The sequence below is a fragment of the Lycorma delicatula genome, chromosome 2, assembly GCF_047948215.1.
Source record: "Lycorma delicatula isolate Av1 chromosome 2, ASM4794821v1, whole genome shotgun sequence".
Taxonomy (NCBI): Eukaryota; Metazoa; Arthropoda; class Insecta; order Hemiptera; family Fulgoridae; genus Lycorma; species Lycorma delicatula.
The window spans coordinates 83,736,712-83,762,934 of NC_134456.1; the positions used below are offsets into that span (position 1 = coordinate 83,736,712).

Consider the following 26,223-nt stretch of genomic DNA (forward strand, 5'->3'; position numbering starts at 1 on the left):
ACGCAAAATTTTTGTTTAAAAATATTCATAAATTTCAAATTACTTATTATCTCTGTTTTAAAAACTCATTTATTTCATAAATGCATAATAGCAAGTGATTTCTAAGACGTATCAAATCTGTAATCAATCAGTTTTATAATACTATTATTTTTCTCAGGATAAAAAGAATTTGTTGTTTCTGTAATTTATTCTATTCATATACAAAACAAGATAAAATAAAACCTACCATTTACGTTAATTTTACTTTATATAAAATTAATATTAACTTAGATACAGTAGGTAGATAGGTAATCTTGTTAAAAAATATATAACAAGAAGAGATGAGCATCAGTCATCTTTAGCTGATAACCATAACACAATACACGTATTCTCATAGACTCTTCTGTACTCTATTATACAAAAGGTCCTCAACCAGGTAGCTTCACTAACAGGTATCATTAACCACACAAGTACTGATTTCACACCTCATTTTTTTTTTTTTTTTAGCAGACTTCATCTCAATTTAGCCTGAATTATTTTAAAATGAATTTCTCATATTCTTCATAAAATGAATGATTTGATGATCCTTTCTCTAATTTGTAAAATAAATTCCTTTGGTAGCTCCTTTATAAAATTTTTTTTCCAGATTACTAAAGTGGGCATGATAATACTACGATGGTCATTAAGATTAATTTAATTTCACTAACCTTATTAACTCTTGTCCATTATAACATTCTTTCATTAGTATTTATATAGGTTTTTCATTTTCCATAAATGCTATTCTAATTTTACTTATCTGGAGCCTGAATATTTTTAAACTTTGTAGATTTTCTAATATTTTTTTTAATTTAGTGTCATATGTTCAACTATAAAAATATTATAATTACAAACTCACATGACTGTACTTTCATTATGTATGAAAGTAAAAATCAGATCATCTGCAGGTATATACGGTCCAAAAGTGTAATGCTCATTCTCATGTTTTCTTCTTTATATTTTAAAGATGTATTTATAACATATTTAAAAATTTTATTTTCACATTGTAGTTTCCTTCTTTAGGACAATTACTTCCAGCATAAGGGAAGCTCAATGCTACAACTTTATACTTAAGATTTTATCCTGTCTCATTCCCGCATTTATGTTCAAAACATGCAATCCTAAACTCCCTGTTGATAGGTGATCATCTATTAGTGAGTGCACTGTCTTCATTAAGTTTTCAAAATTTTAAATTTTGCTCACTACAAAGCTAAACTTATTATAATAAAATAATTGTTTTTTTTTTTTTTTTTTACTTTGTGTGTGTGTATATATATACATATTTCAAGTTATTAAAATTTAATACCCATATTTTTAAAATAAAAGAAAATCATATATAGTGTAGTACACTAATCAATTTTTTATCTACACAATTAATTATCTCGGTTTTTTATTATTTCAAAGTATTTATTACAATTAGAATTCTAAATTAACTACTTAATGAATTATAATTTTTATTTTTCCTTATAGTAGCATTCAAAAACTTACTTCTACAGATAAACCCCCTCGGTTTCAAACCGCTTGCTCTTATTAGGAACTTATAACAATTCACTTAATTAAATAAATATTCATGATTAATGGATCACAAGAAGGAAATTTATTGTCATCAATGAAGATAATCTTACAAGTACTACACAGAAGTTTTTTTTTTATTACGTTAGTTGACCCAAATATACCTCCCAACTGAATTAACCATTTGTTTTTCACTGTATTTTATATTCTAATAAAGTATTTTTAAAATCAATATAAGTTTATAGTTAGATCATTTTATTATATGGTCTGACTTGCTTACTGAATCTTTTTTATAACACATTAGTCATACATTTCTGTTACTGTGCAGTCATTATTTTACATTACTTTATGTGTGATAATTATAAACATTTATCAAATAAATTCGCAGCATAAATTTGTCTTTAGAGGTATAATTATTTAACATTTAAAGAAGGAAATAAACATTTTCTTCAAACAATCTGCAGAAGGTTTAGAACATAAAAATTTGAAACTAAAACAATCAGGTGTGAAAGTAAATAAAATAATCATAAAATGTAAATTATGCAGGCAGGTGGGGATGCAATACAACTGGAATATAATGGGAGAATAAAATGTTGCACAAAGCAAAAGTCCTATCATCTTGTAGTTTTATTCCCAAATGTAGTTAACATTCCAAAACTTATTGATTCACATCCTCTCATTTTTCTGTAAGTTGCCATTGTTATGGAGTTGCATATGCTCGCTACGTCATGGAGTTGCACATCTAAAACAATGTGCAGTGATTGAATTTGTAACAGTGGAAAAAGTGAATGGTAGTGATATTCAATGACATCTAAAAGTCATCTACAGTGATGAGACTGTTTGAAGTTTCATGACTAAATGAAGTATCTTGAGAAGTGGGCCAATAAAATTTTGTGCATCTGAATCTAGTAAAGCAAATACTGAGGATGAACCTTGGTCTGAAACCAGTGTTAGACCAGTTTCTGTGACTGATAAAAAGTACCAAAAGAAAGTGAATGATTTGATTCATCCACTGATGAGCTGATCGGTCTACAACAGTGTGTCTTGAGTGATGCTAAAGGCTTGGATAAGACTGAAAATTTATGATCATTCTCCAAGATAATGTTACAATAGCAAGGTCTCACTATACTAAATTATTTAATTTTGGATGTTTAATACTAGACTCTTGTTCTTCTTTTTCTAAGATTCCGCATCTTAACCTTAATTTCAAACCTTAACTCAAGTAATTTTTAATATTTTTCCTTTTGTTTTTAATTTTCTGGTTTTCCATGAACCATAATTCATCATTACATACACAAAATGTAATTATTCTACAGAATTTATTTCTGTATGTTTATTTTTAATACTAGTAGTTTTTTTTTTTCCATTGAAAGCCCCCTTTTACATTCTAATGTACTCTTAATAAATTATTTATTATACCAATCTTTTGTAATTTTATTGCCTAAACAAGGAAGCGTTTCAATTTCTGGAACAATAAATCTGTTATCTTTATATAAAACTCACTATCATCTTCCTACATAAATCATTACTTTCTTTCTGTTTTAAGCAAGTTATTTTAAACAGATTATTTTTCTTTACTGAAATATTTTAACTGACCGAGATATACTATAATTATATAGGGAAAGAACGACATGCTTTTCTGAAAAATGTCATTTGTACAGTACTGAGGGCCTAAAAAATACTGATTATCTAGTTCTGATGTTCAGGTTGCATATTCACTATTCAATAGAAGCCCTCAACAACTACTGACCCTTTTCATTCCTTAGTGTAGCTTTCTACATATATGGAAGCACCTACAGTACAAGTACAAAGAAGCATAGTAGTACAATAGGTAACATCACAGGTAAGGTTTCGATTTTAATATGCGATGTACTGTACTTAAATCTACAGTTTTAGACAAGATTTTTTACACTGCTTTCCATCAGGCTTTAATAATAATAACTGATCTTGTCTAGATTTAGAGCAATCAATCTAATCAGAGTTGTTACTGGCTAAAACTATTCCACTGTTCTTCTCTGGTAGACATACAGTGTTGACTGCATAATTAATGTATACAATTACACCCATAGGAAACTATTTCAGTTTATGATAATAGTATTTCTATTGCTTTACTGTAAAATTTTTGAGGGCCTGTTAGATGATAATTGCTTCATGAGAGGACCAAATTGGTTTTGTATGCAAAATTACTTTGTAATGAAGCACCTTAACCAGCAACTGTGTTAAATATTCATTATATATTCCTGTCTAAAATAACAACAATGCTCTTTGGGACTACTAGAAACTCATAATGAACTTTCAGGATATGTAAACAGTTTTTATTAAACTAGTCATATTGATAATTCTATGCATTTAAATTTATGAATTTGCATTGTGTGCTACTAAAAGTAAATAATTTATTCCTAAAAAATAACATTCTCTTATTATAAAAAGAGGTAACATAACTATTTCTGTACTGTAAAATATAATACTTCAGCTTTCAAAAGGATCTAACAGTGAATGATGAAAAACTTTTATACAAACAATACTACTCTGTTATTAAAAAATAATTATTAATTGCATAAACTTGAATTTTTTTTGCATGCTCATTAAACTTGCATTCATATATTTATTAATTAACGTTATTAATGCATTATTTTGCAAATTTGCATAAAATTAATATTTGCTATTACACCTTAAACTTTTTATAGAACATAATGCTGCTTTAATAAGGGGTTTTCCATGGATTCTTGTGATAGTTTCAAGCAAACACTGGAGCAGTTCTTTTTTGCTATCAGTGGAATAGCAAACCTGTTATTCTTTTATAATTTATATCATTATCTACATAATTTTTGAAAGTATTTTAAGTATTTATTTATTTATTTAGCATTAGTAATTAATCTATACAATTAACCTGGTAAATCAAATTTGAACCCTGAAATACCACAGAATAACCCAATAATGATGATATATACATTTTTTTTTTTTTAATTTAATTTTCATAATTATTCTGAAAATTGTTTTTCTTTAAATTCTGTTTTTAGATTTTCCACCAAACCATTACGTAATGAATCGAATATCATGCCATATCTTGTAGCCACATCCATGTATATATTCTTCTATTACTTTTAAAAAGATTTTTTGATAGTACTAGTTAATTCTTGTACACAGTTCTGGAAGTTTAAGAACTTTTCTTTACATTTCTCTGAATAAGCCCAACTCCCCATTATTTCCCCTTTACTTTTTTTCTACTACTGTAGCATTTCAAGTTATTATTAAATTCTTGTTACACCTCTCTTATAATTGATTAAGTTACATCTACTTCTTCATGTATATTTTCTATTACAGCTTCTGCTTAGATATTGTAGCTGGCTTCGGTGAATCTATCATGACAAGAATAATTCACTCCCCAAGCTGCTTACAAACAGGATGCTCATTATCCAAACTCCTTACTGATTGTTATCCCTATTCCTGCATTTTATTATTTGGCTTTATTTCGTATCTCATAATTTATATCTTATTATTCCTTGAACATTCTTAAATTGTATAATTTACAATTTTGGTTAAGTTCTGACATTTCATACAGATTCAAAACGCATCATTAATATTATCTGTTAACCTGCTGCAGTTCAAATACATTTAGGGAAAATTTAATTTATTTCTTAAGCATTTTATCTAAGAGCAAATAATCATATTTTCTTCCTAGGCAAAATTTTCTTTTGAAAGAGAAATAGAGAAAAAATTTCCTCAAAAGTTATCAGGGATGTTCAATAATTAACAAGACGAATTGATGAAGAGGAAAAACAATTCAATCAATTACAATGAAACTTTTTGAGGCTCAAGTTGGCAACCTTGGTAACACATCTAATTAGCTGTTCAATCATAATTAATCTAAACATAATCTCTTTTGTTGATTTCTGAATGTCAGCTACGCTTGAAACATATCTGCCAGAAAAGCAACATTCAGTGATAAGATTTTTGCTATCAGAAGGTGTGAAATGTGCGGAAATTCAATCAAGAATGTTGAAACAATATCGTTAAAAGTGTTTAAACTGCAGTAACGTGTATAAGTTGGTGGAACAGTTTAATTCAGATAGAACAAGTGCGACTTATATCCATTGCTCTGGAAGTCCAGTTGAAGTTTCACCACACTGCAAAATTGTATAAATGATCTTATTCGCAAAGACAGGCAAGTCAAAATCTCCCAGATTGCTAGTTTGTGCAACATTAGTGTTGCAATTGTGATGTACAATCATTCATGATGTGCTAAATTATAGCAAAACATGTTTGAGATGGATTCCAAGACAAAGCCCAGAAAGACATCCGTATTTGCATTTGTTCTGAGCTCAAAGAATGGTTTGAAGCAGAAGGTAATGGACTTTCTAGATTGTATAATAACTTCTTGATACGATGAAACGTGGATACACCATTTTAAGCCTGAATCCAAACGGCAAAGTCTTGAGTAGAAATACCTGAATTTGCTCACAAAAAAAAAATGCGTCAGCCGGTACAGTGATGTTGACAGTTTTGTGGGACTCACGAGACCCAATTTTTAGTGACTATTTAAAAGAATAATGTACCATGAACAATGAGCGAGTACTATTCTAATATGCTTCAACAGAAAATGAGATCTGCAATAAGGCAAAAACAACAGGGCACTCTCTCAAAAAATGTGATTCTCTTGCATGACAATGCATGTCCCCTTGCATCGCTTGAGAAGTTGGGTTGGGAGATCTTGCCATATTCTCTTTACACCCTACCCTCTTTACACCTTGCCCCATCTGATTTTCATTTGTTCGGCCTGCTCAAAGACTTTTTCACAGCAAGAAGTTCGATGACAATGAAGCGGCACACAAATGGTTCAAACAGAAAGGTTAAGATTTCTACGCTGTGGGAATCAGAACAGTCACAGAACAGTGGGACAAGTGTCTAAATGTTGCTGAAGACTATATTGAAAAGTAGTGTAAGTTTCACTATCATTGAATAAATCAATTTTTTTCTACATCAATTTGTCTCGTTAATTATTGAATGTCCCTTGTACATTCTTAATTTTCATTGTTTTCAGCTGTTCAGTGCTCAATGCTTGAAAAAATTGAAAGTTTCTCTAAGTTTCTCTGGGCCATATCAACCATTAATCAGCTGGTATCATTACCTAATGAAAATGGTGGTTTTTTTTTCTTTTCAGGAATCATTTCTTACTCTCTCCATAGATATCCTATCCACGTGTACCACTTATGAAACAATTATCTCCTTCTCAGAGGTTCCTTATCAATGTCTTCAGACCTCTGATATCTGCGATTATCACAGAAATTCGATAAAAATTATTTTGTTTTAAATTAATGGTAATCTTATCTTTCTCTGACTAATTTATAATAAAATAAAATATTAATTATATGATAATTTGGCATAAAAAAATATATAACAAAACAGAACCGTAGACCTCTGAAAATATTATTTACAAATGTATCTTTACTATTATTGCTTATAAGTAATCTTATAAATCAATGACTATTCTTGATGGAAAGATATATTTGTTCCAACATCAAATTTTTTGTAATCGTTTAGGTTAAGATTATGTACTGATTCAATTTAAACAAAAATAATCACTCTCTGTAACTAAACAAAGTGACTTTTATAAATACTTAATAGCTAAAAGAGGGAGAAAAATTTGAGTACTTGGTAGTATTTAAAGTAATGATTTTGCTTGTGTAAAATTTTTAGTTAATTTTTGAAAAGTAGATTTTATAGTCCAACTAAATATGTTTTTCACGCTTTACATCTGAGAATTCATTGTTTCTGGATGCTTTAAAAAGGGTGAATTATTTCAACTACAGTTGCTGCATTCCTAAAATTTTATAATCATTCATATGTCTCATGCCTGAGGAGGTAGTGGCCTCACTATGCTGAGATTATAGTAATTAAATAAGCCATCCGAACAAAAAACAAACATGGTTTGGCAATTTCCCAAAATTGTTTTAAAAAATTACATTCAAATTTATCAAGGTAAATATAAATTTTTTTTATTTTAAAAATAAAAAATAAATTAAAACTTTTTTACATATAAATTATAGAAATTAAAAACTACATATATAAAATATGATGTCAAGTTTGGTAAAAATTAAAATAAACAAATAACTAGGATAAAATGTACATGTAACCTGGCCAGCCAATGTCACAGACCTGTGTGGATTAGAATTATACAATATCATTACATAAAAAAGTGTTTCTCTTTATAAGTGTCTCATCTTCATATTCTGTTTGTAGGTTGATTAATTTGAATTTCCTTTTATATTTATATATATATACAATTTCTCAAAAATGTCTAAACTTTTATTATTATTATTCATATTATATTTCTTGATTTCCAATATTTCCAAATTGGTTTGAATATCAGAAACAGAGTTTTTATTGTTAATAAAAACATTTTTATTGCTCAGAAACATTAGATAAACTCAATTTTCCATTTTTATAATGTCTAACATGTTCAAGAAATCTGGTTTTAAAAGATCTACTAGTTTATCTATTTTATATATATTATACATTATATTTCTAAAGATTTATATTACCAAACAAAATTTGTCATTAGATATTAAATGCCACATCAATGCAGTTAACAAACAAAAGCCATGCGATTTCACATTTATTTTATAAAAGCTAATAATGCCAAAATTTGGATGTTTAAAGATTCACAATAGCAGTTAAGGCTGAATGTAAAGAATAAACAATTAATTCAGTTCTTTTGCACATAATACTAGCAAAAAAAATGAGGATGTTACAAAAAAATTAACATTTTTATCATCTATATTTTTTACAATACCGTCTATAAAAAAATTAAGCATGATATATCCAATTTCTCTACATAATTAATACAATGAAATGATTTGTAATAAGTGTAATACACTGTTAGTGCAAAAATATTATTATTTTGGTTGCAGTATGAAATTAACCATATACATTAACTGATATATACCAGGAATAAAATACATAATATTTCAGATCAAAAAAACAAACAGTTTTTTTAATAACATTTTTCTTGTAACAAAAAATTTCAGCCATTAGCTTTAAACATATATTAATTTTCCATTAGGTTTCTTATTTTCAATCTATATAAATAAAAATGTAAATGTTTGTTTGTTCAAAATCTTAATCTCTAAAAGTTCTTCACAGATTGCTTTGAAATTCTGACAAAATGTTGCATTCGAATACGTGTGTTTTTATATACATAACATACCACACCTGTGACAGATAAAAACATGCTTTTTTTTAATAATAGCGCTATCTGTTGGATGTAAAAGCAACACACGCTATACTAAGTATTTTATGATTCCATTTTAATGTTTCCGATATGTGTGTCCACTATAGACCAAAGAACTATTGGACCAATTTACATGCAGGGAAAAAGGGGAAAAGAAAAAGGGAAACAGAAATGGGAAAAGGGAAATAAAGGAAAGAGAAATGGGAAAAGGAAAGGGATAATAGGGAAAAGGAAAGGGGATAATAGGGAAAAGGAAAGGGGAAATGGGATAAAGGGAATATGGTAAAAATGAAAATGGGAAAAGGAAAATGAGAAAAAAGAAAAGGGGGAAAGGTTAAATTTTGTGAAGTTCCGTAATGTTCATTTTGTTAATGTTTTATCAAACGTTTAATTGTGTTCATTTAATCTATATATATATATATATATATACTCAAATCTAGCAATATCAAAGCATTGCCGGGTCTGCTAGTTTAAAATAAGAATGGTAAAATAACAGTAAATAAATATTAAATTTTAAACAAAAAAATCCTTAAGTATTTAAAACAATATTATATGAAACATTCTGATTGCCAGAAAAAAATTTACTGGTATCATCATAAAATTGGTGGTAATATATTTCTTCTTGTTTAAAGTTTAGTAATAATATATTTTGTATTTTATTAAGTATGGAAATGACTTCATATTTAGAAACTGAGGGTTATTAGGAGGTAGAAACAAATGTAGATCTACATGGTGACAGAATTACTACTACTTTATGGTGTTTCAAATTTTTGTCTGCCACCTTGGATCCACCACACTGAATCAAATTTTTTAAAAAAATGGGAAGGTGGACACATGATACATGATTTTAATGTGAGAAAATGAACCACCAACCAAGTTGGGAAAATGAAAAAATCATAATAGTAATAAAAGAGGTAAGGTAAAATGCTCTGAAGTAATTTTTTTATTTCATATTACCTTCAGAATTACAGCCAATCATAAACTTTAAACATTTAATGTTGGAACTAATGGCTCAAACACTAATAACAACCTTCACAATAATAAATTACACTAATAATAATAATAATAATAATAACAACAGACAATAACTTAACATTTTTAACACTATTACAAATTAAATGGTTAGGTCAACTGATATTATTTTATATTAAAATCAAATAACCAATGTCCACCTTCCTATTTAAAAAAAAGGTTGATTCAATGTAGCAGATCCAAGATGGAGGAAAAAAATTTCAAATACACCATAACTAAGTAGTAACAATGTAACTATTTTGTAACTATGCAGGATCAAAACTTGTTTCTACAAACTATTATCCCTCAGCTTTGAAATATGGAATCATCTTCAAACCTTAATATCATCCTGAATATAACTGATGGGGAAGGGTATAACAACTTTAAGAATTTGGTAAAAGTAGACCAGTGATCACACAACTTCTGAAGAATAAAAGTTGCCTCAAGATTGCACCCAGCGAACTTACTATCAGTTAAAAATAATTTATACAAAAACCATCTCATGTAGATAAAATTTGCAACCATCTCAATCTTGAAAGTGACAGCTAATGCTATTAGTAAACTTTCTCCCTCTCATGCCAGTTTAGTATACTTCTAGTTATGCTACATTTTAATATGTTTTTTGTAAGGGAACTATTAGCTGGATAGGATATGTTCTACAGTGTTTTTAAGTTTTAATTTTAAATGAATATTAAGATGAATTATTTTTTATTATGAATCTTATTATCACCACAACATAATGCTATTAATCTTACTGTACCATTTTTAATATTTGCAACAATAAAACTAACTCCACAATAATACATTTATCATAAATAAGACTAAAATATTATTTATTGTCAAAACTAAAAAAAAATTAAGACTTTTTATGAAACAAAAAAATGACCATTACGTAAGGATTTGTTTAATTACAGACATGATAATTTTTTTGTTTACATAATAATCAAATTATAATTATTCTCAATTTAAATGCAAAACATGAAAATATAATAATCAAAGTAAAATATTAACTACAGAGCACCCTCATAAATGATGGCACTGTTAAAGGTTGATTTGAGATTTGCCATCCATATGTAATAATAACAGGGCCTTTCCTAATACTGCATTTTCTGGTAGGCAATTACTGTAGGATCTATTGCTGGCCATTTTCCTGTTTGCTGATTTCTCATTCTTTGATTAGAAAAATTCAATGGTTAATTTCACCTGATCTAAGGTCAAGAAGATTTTAGTTTTAACTGCATTATTAAAGAAAAAGAAAGGAAAATTTTTCATTTAGAATATTACTAAATGTTGTTAGTAACCCTTTTAAAGGTTAGGGAGGGGAAATAAAATCTGGTTGCAACCTGACAAAATAAATTTTGGGAGGTTAAAATACTGGGCACAAATTCTGTGTTTTTAAAAGTTTTTTTATTCCCTACATATTGATATGTAATGTGTATATCCAATTATATGCTGATAAAATAGCATTAATAAAGATAATTTTTTTTTAAGCATTCTGAATTATGATTTACCGCAAAATGTTATAAATATACATGATTAATATAAATTAAATTATCATTGGAACAGATATAATTAGACAGAACTACACACCTATAAACAATTTAAAATAAGGTTTTTACAATACTGATCACTTCAAAATTATTTATACTTAAGTCTTAGTCATTAAATTTTACTATTACATGGCATATATTTAGGAGCACATTGTAACAGATAAAATAAGAAAGCTGTATTTTGACTTGGTGTGTTCCAAATACAACCACCAATCTTTTTTTGTAAAAATTGCTGTAGACTAAACATTTTCACAGTAATGGAGTATCTTTATTGGATTGCAATTTACAGTCAACAAGATCCATCACTTTCCCTGCCTAATTGCTTCTAAATGATTTCTCAAGTTAGAAATACTTAAAATATGTTTTGCAAAGGTCAGCTATGTATAAATTTCCTTAGTGGCTTCATAGCTTTATACATCGCCTGGGATTAACATCTGAATAGAACCCAGCAGAAACAGATATCTACATTGCAGTTGCTGATAACAAAATTATCTTCATGAATCTTAGAATGGATTTAAAATACACTAAATTCTCAATAATATACTATTATCGTTGATATTTGTGGGTAGGAGTTAAATATGTCTGACAGAATGAATCATAGCAACAGAATCAAAACATACTGTAATAATATGACAATATTCATCAATTGTAAAATGTAAGGATAACTGGTATGGTATACAGCTCAGCAGTCTCATCTTGATCTGTTGAGATGAAGGAACATCTAAACTTAATTGTGATCATGAATGAAAATGCAACTGAGAGAAATAAGGTGTGGAAAGGTTTGATAAGGTATAAGAGGAAGATAGAACACACTGAAGTAAGTCAGGAGTACATCTAAATATAGATCTAAAATTAATATTTTGGAAAATGGTACTGAAAAAAAAAAAATAACAAGAAATTATGTAATAATGTACAATTTTTGTCAAAATAAATTAACTTTTTTACTTAATATAATAAATTATCATTTAAGTACATAACTGTAATTAACTCATGAAAAACTTGTCCGTATTTAACAATCTGAAACATTATTTCTAAAAAGTAAATTGCTTTATAAAATTAATTTAAACTGCAAAATTTTGTATTTGTATATTTGCTTATTTTCACATTAGTGACATATATATATATATATATATATACAATTTAAGAAGGATTATAAATTTATGTTGAGTGTGAGTGAATGCATGTACACAAGACACACTAATTTAATTTAACTTCGATAAAAAGCATCAAATGCAATAAAAAGCAGCATTTAGGATTTTCATAGATTACTTGCACTGTCAGCAAATAAAATTAGTAGAACTTACATAGTAAGAAAAAAACTGAAAAGAATTAATACTGAATAATTTTATGTAGTTGCTTATTGAACTGAATAAATAATATCACATGGGGAAGAACTAATCTATTATTCATTATATTTTTAAGAATACAATCTAAGAGAAAAATTTCAATTGAATAATTTCAATTATCTGTAAATTACTGGTTGCTATTGATAAGTGAATTTACTTCTTTCTCATATATTTTGTGGTTCATAGTTTATATTAATTAAATTAGAGCCAATATAAAAACATGTTTTTCTAAAATTAGTTACATTTAAATTACGGCCGAAGTTTGTTAAAAATTTTTATTTCCATTCCACAGACCACCAGCAACATATTTCAAATGTAGTAATTCTATTAATGAGAAAGTACAAAAATAAATCCAGACAACTTCTAATGTAAGTACGAGGTCTGTTCAGAAAATAACTGAGTATTTTTAATTACGCCCCAACGTAGAAATATTTAGTGACAGGCAGTTGGCAGCATTGTATTCTGCATAACCTCCTCTGTAACCAAGTGTCCTTAGATTGTTGATATCTCATTTAGTTTTCATGTTATTGCTATTCAGTGCAATGTATTTAATTGTTAGTAGCAATTCTTGTAATGTGGGATTTTGGGTAGCAACGACACAATGTAAAATTTTGCGTGAAACTGTGGAAAACTTTCACTGAAACATTTCAACTTTTGAACAAACTTACGGAGATGAAGCTCTGGTCATATACAATGTTACAAATGGTTTTCACAATTTAAAAGTGGTCATTGGTTGATTGGAAGTGGCCATTGGAAGATGACCCTCGACCAGGAAGGCCTTTGATTTCAACTGATGACACTCGCATTCAGAAAATCAACGAATTTTAGGGACTTTTGAGTATTACATCATATTATGCTTCAATCTCAGTAAGATGGCCACAGAAACTTAACAAATATTCAGGCAAGTGTTACGCGAGTTTGCTTTAGACTAAACAAAAACATATAATTCACATAAATGTTTTAAAAATGGACAACAATAACTTTATGACAAATTTTAGGGACTGTTTAGTATTATATCATATTATGCATGTATATTTTCATAGTTAATGCAAATTTAAGATTTTTTTTCTCTATGGCCTAATGTCTAAATAAATAATAAATAAAACAATTATATCTTCATGTCAATACATTTTAAAACAGTTCATTATTTCATCACTAATATAATACAAATTTATATATTTACAAAACTTAGAATCCATCAGTATTGATTGCAGATTATACAATTCTAAATTATGATTATGTGCAGAATGTGATACTATGTACAACATCAAGTTATCTGTTGAGGCACGATGTCATGAATGGAATTCAACACATGTTGTGGTTCAACAACATAAGTGCTTTTAAATACCAAATAAGAAGTACCTTATGACAAAGTTTCAGTTTAAGTGCTGATGAATTCAAAATTTCTCAAAACGCAACTCAAATTTTTTTTTTACAACAAACTGTAAGCCCAATTAATGGAATACTAGTTCTTTTAATATGAGCATCTCTATTCCACGATATTCAACATTCATTATAATTTCAGTTTCATTTAAAACAAGAAGCAATAATAAACTGTAATCAAAGTACAAAATAACAAGTTTATTGATGTGCAGCTAAAATGTAACAGTTAGAATAAGATAAAATCAAGTATACATTTTGATTTTTTACTGATATAGTCGCTTTATGAATTGAAATGATAAAAATAGAATAAAACAACATACGATTTTTACCAAAGCCAGGAAGAAATAGGAAAGTAGATAAAAAGGAATTTTTTAAAACTATGAAAAATATCATCTATAATACACATGGTAATAAAACATTATACTATAAAACAATCTGAAATTTCTTTATTACATTAATTTTTGGGCAAGAGGGTACTTTACTGATCACAGTGAATTAAACTTATTTTTAATATTAATAGAAGCATAAACCTGTACATAAAAAAATAAATATATAAGCAGAACTAAAGGTAAATGTCAAGAAAATATGCAAAAAAATATAAAGCAGCCAGCAAATAATAAAGAAAGCAGAAAATAAAACAGCATAACCAAAGCCCCAATAAAGTTAACATTTAAAAAGCACATTCAGCAATTCAAGTGTGTGAAGTTGAGCTTTGTTCTCTTACTTCATCATCTGAGGATCGGTCACCTTCCTCTTCAGATGACCAAACCCATTCGCCGGTCACAGTTCTATGTAAACGCCCAGAAGCTCCAGGTTGACGTTTTGACGCCTATAAGCATAACAAATTTATAAATACAAAAAAAAAAATTAAATTAGTTAAAGTAAATTAATTAATCTCCAAACAAGCTAAGATAAGACACTATAATACGGTGATCAAACCGGTAGTAATGTATGGGAGTGAAACACTGGGTCAAATCAAGATAGCATCGAGAACTGAAAAATTAGCCAAAATAGAAAGAAGGATCGTACAGACCTGTATTGGCGGGGTAAACTTGGTGGAAGGAAAGTGGAGATTACTCCAAAACCATAAAATCTATGAGGTCGTTACACCAATTACAGAAGAAATAAGAAAGAAGAGAATAAAATTCTTTGGCCACCTCTTGCGTTTGTAGGAATCAAGGAAAAGTAAACAACTCTTGGGAAGATTGCTAAAGCTAAAAACGCAACCAGTGTGGCTCACTGAGGTGCTTCAGGACGTCAAAGAAGCAGGCATTGTACTGTAAGATCTCAGAACAGGATCTGGAAATTATAACAACTTGCCCGGTGTTAAATTTGCAGAAAAGCCTAAAAAGAAGACGGGGACGGTTTGGACACAGGAAAGGAAAATGTATTTTCCAGGAAAATTAAAGAATATTGGAAGATAAGAAAGACTAAACATAAATGACTAATTGGTCCTTCCGGGCCTTAAAAAAAAAGAAAAAAGTAAATTAATTAAAAAATTAGATTAAGTAATTTCATTACTAGAAATTATTTTCCAACAGACTACATAACAAGCAAAAAATATTTTAGAATAACTTTGAGATTTTGATGAAGTTCTACAGAATAGTTTTGAACCTAAAAGAATTAAAATTAATAGATGTCATTTTTCTTGAAACATTAGAGACAGGCGGAATATAAAATGAGAGAAAAGGGTCAGTTAATCTTTTTTTTAAATTATCCTGATATTTGTTATGAATGTAAGGTACATAAAGACCTGAGCTGCAAGAGAAATTTATCAAATTTCTTTGTCTGAGACTAATGGTAGTAGATGTTTACAATCATCAAAAGAGTGAAGATGTTACTTTTAAGGATGAATATTACTTCCATTTTAGTGGGTTCAGCATACTGATGAGCAAGAGTATATTTCTACCAGTGAAAAAGGCATGAGAAATCATACCACACCTCATTTTTTCTAGTAAATCTGGAATGACGCTTATTATATTTTGAATGGCTTAGTCATTTTGGGGAGTGACTTGTGTTTCATGTAAGATCTCGTATAACTGTAAAGTTTATGACTCGGCTATGACATGCACACATTTCACTTTCTAAAGAAGATTCTACCTTCTCAAAAAATCATTTATTTATTTACTCCCTATGCATAAACAGGATACACCCAATTACAGTCACTTTATGACAGATGAATTTTGTAAAGTACCAAAGTTCTATGGTTGACTGGAATTCAAAACCCAAATAAGCATTGTTACATAGTTTAGCACAAAAATTTCTATTGTTTACACATTAAATCGTTTGGGGAAAAATTTACATAATTGTTAGTTGTCTTAGTTCTAAAACTTTTATTAATTCCATTATCAAACTAAATTGTAAAAAAAGTAATATGATTTTAAATATTATAAATATCATTTAAATATGGTGTTAAAGAGATGGAAAAGTATACAAAAATATTAGAGTTGTTCAGAACATAAAGAATCTTTTGATGTAGAAAAATCAGAATAAAAATTAATTAAATAATTTTCTTTTTATATTTACAGGAATCCTTAAACTACACTTCAACATAGTCAAATACAAATTCAAACACTTGTCATAATTTGATACCATTTTTTCTATACCTTCATTGTACACTTTTGCCGCCAAATTCTTCAACGATTCATTGACAACTTCTTTCAGCTGATTATAATCTTGAAAGCGCCTGCCCCCTAAAAACTCTTTCATGTAGGGAAATAAATTATAGTTGCTAAGGGCCAAGTCAGGGTTGTATGTTGGATTCTGAAGAAAAATCCCGTTTGAAACATTAAAGTAAAGCTCAAGTTGCTGTAGCAGACGAGCATCATTGGATTGGAGTATCATGGATAAAGACAACATACTGCACCATTTATCCTGTACAGGTTGTAACAGGCAGTAGAACGTCTGACAGTATGCCTCTGAGTTTTCTCTCTTGGCATAATATCGACCAATAGGATATCCTTAACATCACAAAACATGGTTGCCATCACCTTGCACATGCTGAGATCTTGTTTTGCTTTTTTGTTGGAGATTTGGAACGATGCCATTCTATTAATTAATGCTTTATTTTGGGAGTTTTGTGAGATGGATATCAAAATTTTAGTTTTTGCATAACAAGTCTAAGATTCAGAGAAGTCCCCTCTTTTTTTCTAAGGTAAGATTTTTAGTAATTACCCTCTTTAAATAAGTTTTTTTGAGTATATTTAACTCATTTTTTTAATTTTGATGAATAAATAATTAATTTTTTACTAGGGAAAATTAATTATTCCGCTAATATTATATAGGCATTTTTATATTAAAATTAAAAGAAAAAAGTAAATGAAATTTCAAACGTAAATGTATTATATAAACATAATAAAATATAAGAAAGCTATTTTTTTTCAAGGTCCGATCGGTCACGAAATTAAAACCACAGTGAAAAAAAAAATTTTTTTTTATTTGTAATAAGTACTTACATAGTTACGCTATTTCTCTACATAGTCGCCACTCCAATTTAGACATTTGTCGTAGCATGGTACCAACTTTCCAATATCCTCGTCATAGAATGGAGCCGCCTGTGTTTTCAGCCATGTTTCTACGCTGGTCTGCAGCTCTTGGTGGAATTCATGAAACGTGGCATGACCATCACTGCAGTTTCATACTGCGTGACTCTTCAACATCTACAAAGGGCAATTCAGAATAAGCGGAGAGGAATGTTGTCATCAGGCATTGTCTTTCTCCATGACAATGTTCGGCTGCACACTGCAGCGTTTTTGTTGAGAAGTGTTTGATCACCCACCATACAGCCCGGACTTGGCTCCATCTGATTTTCACCTCTTTGCTCACATTAAACGCTGGCTAGGAGGACAACATTTTAGCACAGACATCAAGCTGCAGACCAGCGTAGAAACATGGCTGAAAACACAGGCGGCTCCGTTCTATGACAAGGGTATTGGAAAGTTTTTAACCACGCTACGACAAATATCTAAATCGGAGTGGTGACTATGTAGAGAAATAGCGTAACTATGTAAGTAGTTGTTACAAATAAAAATTTTTTTATTTTCACTATGGTTTTAATTTTGTGACCGATTGGACCTTGAAAAAAAAATAACCCTCGTAATAGTAAAAATAACATAGCAAATACAGAAAATATTAAATACATTCACAATAAAATTAAGTATAACATAAATATATATATTCTATTTTCTAATTGATGAACAGTAGAATAATAATAATTATAAAGCATTTTATATATTAACTGGGTTATCAGGATGTTTAGTAAAAACCTTTTGAAAATAGTAAAAATTGCTCCATCTTTTTTCTTTCATCAAATTTTGTAACTAAAAATTTTCATCCTATCCCTGAGATTTTGCGTATGGATTTTCTGTGAAATTTCCCAATATTCAGAGTATGCATATATGATTCTAACAATTGTGAGAAGGCAGATAATTTTAAATAATTTTCTTTTTCTTTGGTTTTACCAGACTCTTATAAATCGAGTGCCTAGGTACTAGGCACCAATTTAAAGTAATTTTATTGTGTTTTATCATTAATAAAACGATGCAAATGTAAAATGACAAATCATTGACAAAAATGATGAGCTAATGAAATTAAAAAAAAGTATGATGTTAATACTATTAACATCATATTATTGTATGAAAATGATAATTATTTTCAATTACAATCTAAAATTATAATGAAAACTCGAGCATATTTGACAAAACAAACTTACTTTTTGTACTCTTGTTTCCAAACTAGGTCCTATCGCTACTAAAGTTTGTTGAAGGTACTTTTTATCCTTAGCTTTTTTGAAAAATGGGTGTTTGAGCAATTCATTAGCAGTGGGCCTGAAAAAACATAAACAAAGGATATCAATTCACTGTTAAGTAAATTAATATTTATCTAAAAGGTCAACTGTTTAAAAAAAATATGTTAAAAAGATGTAACTTTTAATACTTTCATTTTGCTTAGTCAGTGTATTCATAATTTAACTACAATTCTTTATATGTTCATATAATTCATATTATAATAAATAAAAAAAAAATCATATTCAAATTCACATTAACAGTAGAAAAATGTATTTTTTTTCTTAACAGTTAGAAATTACTTAAAAGTACAAACGTTTTAAACATAAAACCAAATTGAATTTAATGTATATAATATTCTCTAAACTTATTTAATAACATTTTCAGTTATACTTGCAGCCAACTTCAGTGACTGCTGCTTACTCCACAACATAAGCTGATTTTTAAAAAATTTAGATTAGGTATACATATATCATATATATATATATATATATATATATATATTTATTGTCACCAAAAAACTGTAATTCTGGCAACATATAATAAATACTATAAAAAAGTTTGTGTGGTTAAATTTGATTTGTGTTTGTCCATTTAGTATAGCATTTTTGGATGTTAATATATTTCATAATGTTTTTACGTCTTAAGATATGATCCTTCTTTGTGTAGGTATAGAATATCTAAAAGGACTACATCCTGGCATACAAAACATACAGTAAATCTAATCCTATTACAGAAGAATAATATGAAATGTTTTAGAATAATTACTTTGATTAAATTTAGAGTCATGAAAATATATTCATATTTTGTTCAAATATCAATACTTTGGGCTGTTTAAAAATACAATTTCCTTTTTAAAAGATTACATATTTGTCCCCTATCCCTCTGAGTATACCAAAAATATTTCTACTCTAATTACAAAATCTGAAAAATACAACCTAATTCTTTGGCAAGGGTTGAAACTGCTCGCATCCCAATAATGTATTTTATTTAAATAAAAACAATGGGAACAAATTAAGTCAATGTACTGAAAAATTAAAAATGTATGTATATTTATGTATTACTACATATGTAATTGTACAATATGTAATGTAAGATATATATGTAATATGAAAAAATAATAAGTGATGCACTGTTATTTGTAAGATAAACATTACAAACAATTAGAAACTTATTGTTGAAATGGAATCAAAGCTACTTTAATATAAACTTCTACATTATTTTCCTCCCCCTCAATAGTACCTTTTTTAAAATTAATATAAGCTGCATCTCCCACTATATATCAACAAAATGAGGCTTTTATTCAGTGAAACTATGAATGAATTTATACAAGATGTGTGTCCAGAAAATATGATCAGAAAATCAAGCGTTACTAATAAATGAAAAGCATATAGCATATATATATTCATTATTTGGTTAATTCAAATTTATAAGACTGTCCGCCGTTAAGGATTTTTTAAGTTTTAAATTAAAACAAAAATACTTATTACTAAAATTATAATAATTCTAATATTTTCAAGATGAAGTATGATTGCATTAATTTCTTTTCAAATTAATGAAGGTGAATAACTTTCATGGCTGCAACATTTATTTCACTAGAAAAAACTGAATATTAAAAAATAACTCATACATATAAATATGTTGGAACTGTATGAAATTTACAACACTAAAACCAACAAAAACAACAGACTAGTAAATAATTTTTAGCAAACAACTAATGCGAATAATTTTTACATTTTTTTACACTCTTCATATTGTTTCTAACCACCTAAAACTCCTATAAACTACAGCAGTGCCAACTTGGATAACAGATTGATAAACAAACTGAAGAATCATTTTTTTGAAATTATTCAATTCAAAAGTGAAATTCATAAGTGATTTTTTTATAACTGATTTTTAAGTAAAACCTTAATTTAAGTAAAAGATACATCAACTTAATTAGCCATCAGCCATATAATAATAAACATTAAGAATCACGACAACTAATAAAAAAAAAGAACCTGAAAACCATACTTAACAATTTAACAAATCACAGAAAATGCATTGTGAATGTATATTAATAATAGGTATAAAATGAAAAAATAAAGTAATAAATATGTTGGTTTACAGTTATATAAAACCACTTTTTTCATTTAGTTGCAATGAGAATAACTTCAGAAAAAATCACATACATTTTCAATATGAAATAAATGTTATAACTGAAATAAAACCAGTACGAGGTTAGACAAAGCACAATACATAGGAATATGTCATAAAAGTGCAGCTAATAATTTGTCTTATTACACTTTCAGTTATCATAACTACCAAGAATATCCACAATAAAAGATTTCAATTTATTTGAAAATTAAACGTATTTCATTCTAAATTTAATAAATTATTATATTATTTTACTAATAATGGCTGCATGTTACATTACTGTTATTATTATTTAACAATATTTTCAAAATAATACTTCTGGTTGTTTTTACATATATATTTGAATTTTATATAATATGGCTGTGCAAATTGGTTATTGTCATAAATGTTTTTAATCATTGACATTTCACCAATGAATGAATAACACCTCTACGTGATGGGAACTTGCTCTTAAAACACTAAAAAAATAATACTGCCAAATAAATTGAAAGAAGTCAAAGTGAATATTTGTACAATTGAAAAAAACAAAAAAATTCTCTAACATATGGTATTCTTTTGCTCAAATATATTCATTAATACATCATTTAGATGGTAACAAACACCTGACTAAGCAACTGACACAAATATGAATAAAATGTTTGCAAATATAACATTTGCAAATTATGATGTAACTGAAAAGTGAATTTTTTCAGTGAAACATTAAAACAAATATATGATTGTGCAATAAAGTAATTCATAACAAAAGAAATGTTGAACATTTAATAGAAATAGAAAATTTACGGTACATCATAAAAATATTTTTCAGATATTTAACCTTTTATGGGGATCCTTCTGAAGACAATCAACAATCATTTTCCTAAATGTTTTACCATAGGCCTTATATTGGTCCCTTTCTTCAGCTCCAGTATCTAATGATGGTGGATCATTTTGTAAAGTTAACATGAGTACTTTCATAGGAGGATATTTATGATATGGCGCAGTTCCAGTTGCCATTTCAATAGCAGTTATTCCAAAAGACCAAATATCTGCTTTAAAATCATACCCGTGATCCTATAAAAAAATACCAGAGATTAATATAAAAATAAATGCAGAAAATATAATCTATAACTCTCTAATTAAAATAATTAAACAATCTACTTAATAAAACTTTATAAACAACATTTTACACAATATAAGCAATAAAATTTCTTTCAGAGTATCTGTCTTTCTCTATTAAACTTTGTCCTGCTCTTAGAAAAGAGATGGGAGTTTAAAAATTATTTTTCAGTAACTGATAAATTTTAAGTGATCACATTTGTAATATAATGCACAAACACTGAAAAATTAAACTAAATAAAATGCATATATATATATATATATATATATATATATATATACAAAAAATAACCAAAAATGTTTGCAAAATTTTGTCCAAGCAAACTCTAAGTAATTTCATTACATCTTTACTATATAAGTACAATTTTTAACGTGCATAATTATCATCATCAATGAAAACTATAAGGCCAGTTCAGGTTCTAAATAACGGTCTGATGTTGTCCTTCTATTGCTTCCTACGTCCTAGGATAACCAATTCTCTTTTTCATCTTAACATTACTGCATCATAATTTACAAGTTTAGATTCAAAATATACTCGCAACGCATTATCTGTATGAAGCAAATCAGTCAGTAATACTTGTTGGACATTAAGAAGTGATAGGAGAACTCGTAATAAGATTTGGTTGTAACCAATCATTAAATCAGTTATGATTAGCATTTTTCATAAGCAACGCCGACTTTGCTCCACCATCAAGCAAGCAGTCGCGCTTAGTGCTTTGTTTGTAAGTAACATGGCTCTGCTCCATCAGCAAGTGTATCGTTATTTGTATTTACTGTCTTGTAGTTTAGTGAATCTCATTATAAATAATTTGTCTTATATATCAAATATCCTCATTCTCATACCGATCCAAGGGATTGTTCCATCCCTAGCATTATCCTATACAGTCTACTATCTCCAAATCATCATAAATTTTCTACCTAACTGGTATCATCCTATCATTCATTATATCCATCATTTCTTTGATCATCAATTAATTATTTCTTTAGTTCCCTATCCCAAATCCTTTGTTGGTCTCATGGGCTGCATTATTTCTTTGGTTTCCTAATCCATCATGCTCTCTATTACTGACAGGTTAGTGGGCAGCTTGAGGAAGAGGAGGTAAAGAAGATTTTTGAAGTGGAAAGAGAAATGAACACTGGTAAAATAGATGGAGCATACAGGAAAGTTAAGGAAAATTTTGGGGTACATAAATTAAAATCTAATAATGTGTTAAACAAAGATGGTACACCAATATACAATACGAAAGGTAAAGTCGATAGATGGGTGGAATATATTGAAGAGTTATACGGAGGAAATGAATTAGAAAATGGTGTTATAGAGGAAGAAGAGGAAGTTGAGGAGGATGAAATGGGAGAAACAATACTGAGATCTGAATTTAAGAAAGCATTAAAAGATTTAAATGGCAGAAAGGCTCCTGGAATAGACGGAATACCTGTAGAATTACTGCGCAGTGCAGGTGAGGAAGCGATTGATAGATTATACAAACTGGTGTGTAATATTTATGAAAAAGGGGAATTTCCGTCAGACTTCAAAAAAAGTGTTATAGTAATGATACCAAAGAAAGCAGGGGCAGATAAATGTGAAGAATACAGAACAATTAGTTTAACTAGTCATGCATCAAAAATCTTAACTAGAATTCTATACAGAAGAATTGAGAGGAGAGTGGAGGAAGTGTTAGGAGAAGACCAATTTGGTTTCAGGAAAAGTATAGGGACAAGGGAAGCAATTTTAGGCCTCAGATTAATAGTAGAAGGAAGATTAAAGAAAAACAAACCAACATACTTGGCGTTTATAGACCTAGAAAAGGCATTCGATAACGTAGACTGGAATAAAATGTTCAGCATTTTAAAAAAATTAGGGTTCAAATACAGAGATAGAAGAACAATTGCTAACATGTACAGGAACCAAACAGCAACAGTAACAATTGAAGAACATAAGAAAGAAGCCGTAATAAGAAAGGGAGTCCGACAAGGATGTTCCCTATCTCCGTTACTTTTTAATCTTTACATGGAACTAGCAGTTAATGATGTTAAAGAACAATTTAGATTCGGAGTAACAGTACAAGGTGAAAAGATAAAGATGCTACGATTTGCTGATGATATAGTAATTCTAGCCGAGAGTAAAAAGGATTTAGAAGAAACAATGAACGGCATAGATGAAGTCCTACGCAAGAACTATCGCATGAAAATAAACAAGAACAAAACAAAAGTAATGAAATGTAGTAGAAATAACAAAGATGGACCACTGAATGTGAAAATAGGAGGAGAAAAGATTATGGAGGTAGAAGAATTTTGTTATTTGGGAAGTAGAATTACTAAAGATGGACAAAGCAGGAGCGATATAAAATGCCGAATAGCACAAGCTAAACGAGCCTTCAGTAAGAAATATAATTTGTTTACATCAAAAATTAATTTAAATGTCAGGAAAAGATTTTTGAAAGTGTATGTTTGGAGTGTCGCTTTATATGGAAGTGAAACTTGGACAATTGGAGTATCTGAGAAGAAAAGATTAGAAGCTTTTGAAATGTGGTGCTATAGGAGAATGTTAAAAACCAGATGGGTGGATAAAGTGACAAATGAAGAGGTATTGCGGCAAATAGATGAAGAAAGAAGCATTTGGAAAAATATAGTTAAAAGAAGAGACAGACTTATAGGCCACATACTAAGCCATCCTGGAATAGTCCCTTTAATATTGGAAAGACGGGTAGAAGGGAAAAATTGTGTAGGCAGGCCACGTTTGGAATAGGTAAAACAAATTGCTAGGGATATAGGATGTAGAGGGTATACTGAAATGAAACGACTAGCACTAGATAGGGAATCTAGGAGAGCTGCATCAAACCAGTCAAATGACTGAAGACAAAAAAAAAAAAAGTGGGCATCTAATCTTATTGTAAGTGGTGTAAAATTCTACTGTGCAATTTGATTGTTTTAATCCTCTTTGTATGAAGATAGAACTTCTCTGGGCGCAATAAATGTTCTGTTTGGCACAAAATATGCTAAAGCTTAGTATATCTATTCTGAAGTATACACTTCTTAAAAGTCTGAAATTTTTTTCTCATCATAATTTAAAACTTAAACATACTTCTGCTAACTGCAAAAGAATACTCTTTCCATGATTAATAACATAAAATAGGATTTTGCATGATGTAAAGGGAAAAAAATTTATACTGACTATTGGATCAGAAATGTCTTGTTTTCTTATCCCAGATTTAAATACTTATCAAATGACTTCTTTGTTATGTCTGTAAATTATTATTTGCTTAAAGCATGATCTTGTTCAAGATTAATAACATACATGTATTTCACTAAATATATTGAAATCATTGTGGAAAAAAAGAATGATGGGGGTTTTATCAGTATCTTATTGAATTTACTGCTACCAACCGAGTATAATTAAATATTAATAAAAATAAACAAAGTTCACAATATCTGAATTTCCGATTGCAGGACATTTTTCATAAAATTTCTCATTTATACAAAAATTTCTACAAAGTACTAGTCAAAATTCCCCCCAAAAAATGGGTATAGTTTTTATTTGGGGTTTAAAAAACAATACAACAGTTACACTGCATATCACAACTGTAAAAACGCTAATCAAAAACCAAAATTATATAACTTCATTTATTAAAAATCATACATTAGAAAATTCTCTCCATAATCCAAAGTGTGGAAAAAACAGTCTAAAATACTAATTAACTTGACATGCAACAACATTCTAGGCAATCCAACCTAGCACAGACAGGATGAGAAGCTTTGCCCAGAAGCATGGATGAATCATATGATTATACCTATGTTGAAAAATAAGACAGTTTTATACTTACACTGCTATATTCAACTAACAACTTGAAAGACATTAGTCTTTTATAAAGATACTTAAATTAAATTTTATAAAGATATTATCATAATCATCATCATAATGTTTGTGAATAGTTATCCGTATTTACACAACTTGAATAATACGGTTATACTCAAACTAAGCATATTTTGAGTTAAAAAAATTGCTATAAGTAGTACAATTGTTCAGGTGATGCATCTGTCTTTCACCAGCAGCTATCGTTAGTACATAACTACAAACCAATTATAAGAGATTAACTTAAAAATTTTAAAACTGAAGCTGTCATGTAAAGTAATGTAAATAATACAATTGTAATAAATACAAA

At 28.5% G+C, this 26,223-nt stretch overlaps 1 protein-coding gene across 11 annotated transcripts in view; it reads right to left on the minus strand.

Annotated features, from left to right (window-relative positions):
- The window catches only part of fray (oxidative stress responsive kinase frayed), a 196,230-nt gene that overhangs the window by 21,235 nt on the left and 148,772 nt on the right, over window positions 1-26,223 (minus strand). For all 11 annotated transcript variants that reach the window (XM_075355660.1, XM_075355662.1, XM_075355665.1 and 8 more), the window contains 3 exons: window positions 21,783-22,018; window positions 18,760-18,874; window positions 14,773-14,877 (listed from right to left, as the gene is read on the minus strand). In XM_075355660.1, the coding sequence (XP_075211775.1) occupies window positions 14,773-14,877; window positions 18,760-18,874; window positions 21,783-22,018 (456 nt within the window). The remainder of the gene's footprint in view (window positions 1-14,772; window positions 14,878-18,759; window positions 18,875-21,782; window positions 22,019-26,223) is intronic.